This window comes from Eretmochelys imbricata, chromosome 1, assembly GCF_965152235.1.
Source record: "Eretmochelys imbricata isolate rEreImb1 chromosome 1, rEreImb1.hap1, whole genome shotgun sequence".
NCBI lineage: Eukaryota > Metazoa > Chordata > Testudines > Cheloniidae > Eretmochelys > Eretmochelys imbricata.
The window spans coordinates 6653500-6655854 of record NC_135572.1 but is presented as its reverse complement, the minus strand read 5'-3'; the positions used below and the strand labels follow the sequence as shown (position 1 = coordinate 6655854).

General features: G+C 48.0%; 1 protein-coding gene across 1 annotated transcript; it reads right to left on the bottom strand.

Moving 5' to 3' along the window:
• Positions 1-833: 833 nt before the first annotated feature.
• LOC144278951 (olfactory receptor 51G2-like) lies at positions 834-1769 on the bottom strand. The gene has a single exon (XM_077840351.1). The coding sequence runs from the start codon at positions 1767-1769 to the stop codon at positions 834-836; it is 936 nt and encodes a 311-aa protein (XP_077696477.1).
• Between the last annotated feature and the right edge of the window lie 586 nt (positions 1770-2355).

Here is a 2355-nt window from a genome sequence, read left to right as displayed (position 1 = left end):
TAATCTAAGACGCCTTCCCTATTTACTTACTCTTTTTGCAATATTGAGACTCATTTTAGGATGATTTTAGGAGAAGGAGTTTTCTGACCTGATGCTTGTCCACTTCCCCAAAGAACGCACAACACAGAGCACAAACAAAGCCTCACCCCATCCCCGATTTGAAAGTATTTTCTTTCCCCATTGGTCCTTTTGGTCAGGTGCCAACCAGATTATTTGAACTTCTTAACCCTTTACAGGTAAGGAGGAATTCTAGCCTACCCTCAGCTGTATGGTTATGATACACCCCCACTGCGCTGCTGACTGGGAGCTGCCAGAGGTAAGTCTGCACCCCAACCCGTGCCCCAATCCTCTGCCCCAGCCCTGAGCCTCCACCAAACCTGGAATCCATTCCTGCACCCTAAACCCCTCATCCCCAGCCCCACCTCAGAGCCTGCACCCCCAGCCCAGATCCCTGACCCCCTCCCAAACTCCAACCCCCTACCCCAGCCCAGAGCCCCTTCCCACACCCTGAACCCCTCATCACTGGCCCTACCCCGCAGTCCTCACCCCTGCACCCCAACTCTCTGCCTCAGCCCTGAGCCCCTCACACACCCCAAACTCCTCATCCCTAGCACCGTTGGGCCATGAGCATCAACCATTTTCTTAAACTGGGTCCCCAGAAAAAAAGTTTGAAAACCACTGCTTTATACCCCATCTGAACCTCTCTCTACAGAGTGGAGGTCAGTAGCTCATATCATCTTGGATGTATCGATCCAGGATGAAATGGGTGATCCTGGCTCGTATTCTTTGTCTCCTGTGTTACGACCGCTGCAGCCAGGTGAGGAACTGACCCTTCACTTGAAAAACACCCTGATTATCCGTGCACGAAGGTGTTTGCTTTTCACGCTGTACACGACTGGGTTCATCAGGGGCGGGACCAGCAGGGAGATGTAGCTCAGAAGAATCTGAAGCAAGTAAGAAGAGCTATTCCAGAATCTGTACATCACAACCATGCTGATGTCTGGTGTGTAGAAGAGCAGGATGACACAGAGGTGGGAGATGCAGGTGTTCAAAGCCCTGAGGCATTGAGCATGGGATGTGATGCTCAGCACTGTTTTGAGGATCATCACATAAGAGAGGAAGATGAGCAGCAAGTCCAAGCCCATCGTTACGAGTTTGGTAAACAAGCCAAAGATACTGTTGACTCTGATATCTGAACAAGCCATCTTCATGACCTCCTGGTGCAGGCAGTAGGAATGGGAGAGGACATTGGCTCGACAATACTGGAACTGTTTAAGGAGAATGGTGAGTGGAAGTATTACAGCCACCCCCCTTAGAACACACACCAGTCCCATCTTGGCTATTCTTGGCAGGGTTAGGATGGAGGCATATCTCAGTGGGTCACGGATTGCGATGAAGCGGTCCAAGGCCATCAACAAGAGCACGGAGGATTCAATGCATTGAAGGGAGTGGATGAAGAACAACTGGGCAAAACATGCATCGAAGCTGATCTCCCTAGAGTTAAACAAGAATATACCCAGCATTGTTGGTATGGTGGCTATGGATAAGCCAAGGTCTGAGATGGCCAACATGGAAAGGAAAATGTACATGGGCTTATGGAGGCTTGGATCTGTTTTTATAATGAACAGAATGACTGAATTTCCTACTATTGAAATAAGATACATTAAGCAGAAGGGGATAGAGATCCAGAGATGGACGTCTTCCTGTCCAGGTATCCCGGTGAGAAGGAACACTGCAGGTGTGAATTTGGTGTCATTGACAGCTGACATAACTTACTGGGCAGGCCCGAGGCGTTTTGGACTTTCCTTCCTGAAAGGAAAAAGAACTGGAGACTAGGTGATATGTAGCTAGACATTTTTCTGCTCTTGGTGCAAGTCTAGAGACTCCCAGGAGCTCAAGGAAAATCAGCAAAAACACAGTCTTGGATTTGCACCACTGATAGGAAGATAGGCACTGCCAGACCTCATCAGACCTATAGTCCATCTAGCCCACTATCCAGTGGCCAAGTCCAGATTCTGCAGAGGAAGGTGGAAGAAGTTCTGCATGGGCAGCTATGAGACAACCTGCTGCAAGAGACAATTTCCCCCTGACACCTACTAATTAGACATTTTGGGGTAGTAAATCAGGAAGGTTTAGAGCCCTTCCAAGAGGTTTTTTTTAAAAATCCTCACTACTGTATTTGGATTTTCTGGTCACTCATATAAACACATCCAGTCCCTCTATGAATCCTGCTAAGCTCTTGGCACCATTAATATATTACGGTTGGTAGTTCTGCAGCCTACTTGAGTATTGTTTGATTTTACAATTATGACTTTCCTGCAAAAAAACACCCTTTACAGGCCTCCACCTCTGAAT

What these genes read in the sequence shown, in the direction of transcription:
- LOC144278951 (XM_077840351.1), bottom strand. Translation starts at nt 1,769, where the DNA reads ATGTCAGCTGTCAATGACACCAAATTCACACCTGCAGTGTTCCTTCTC.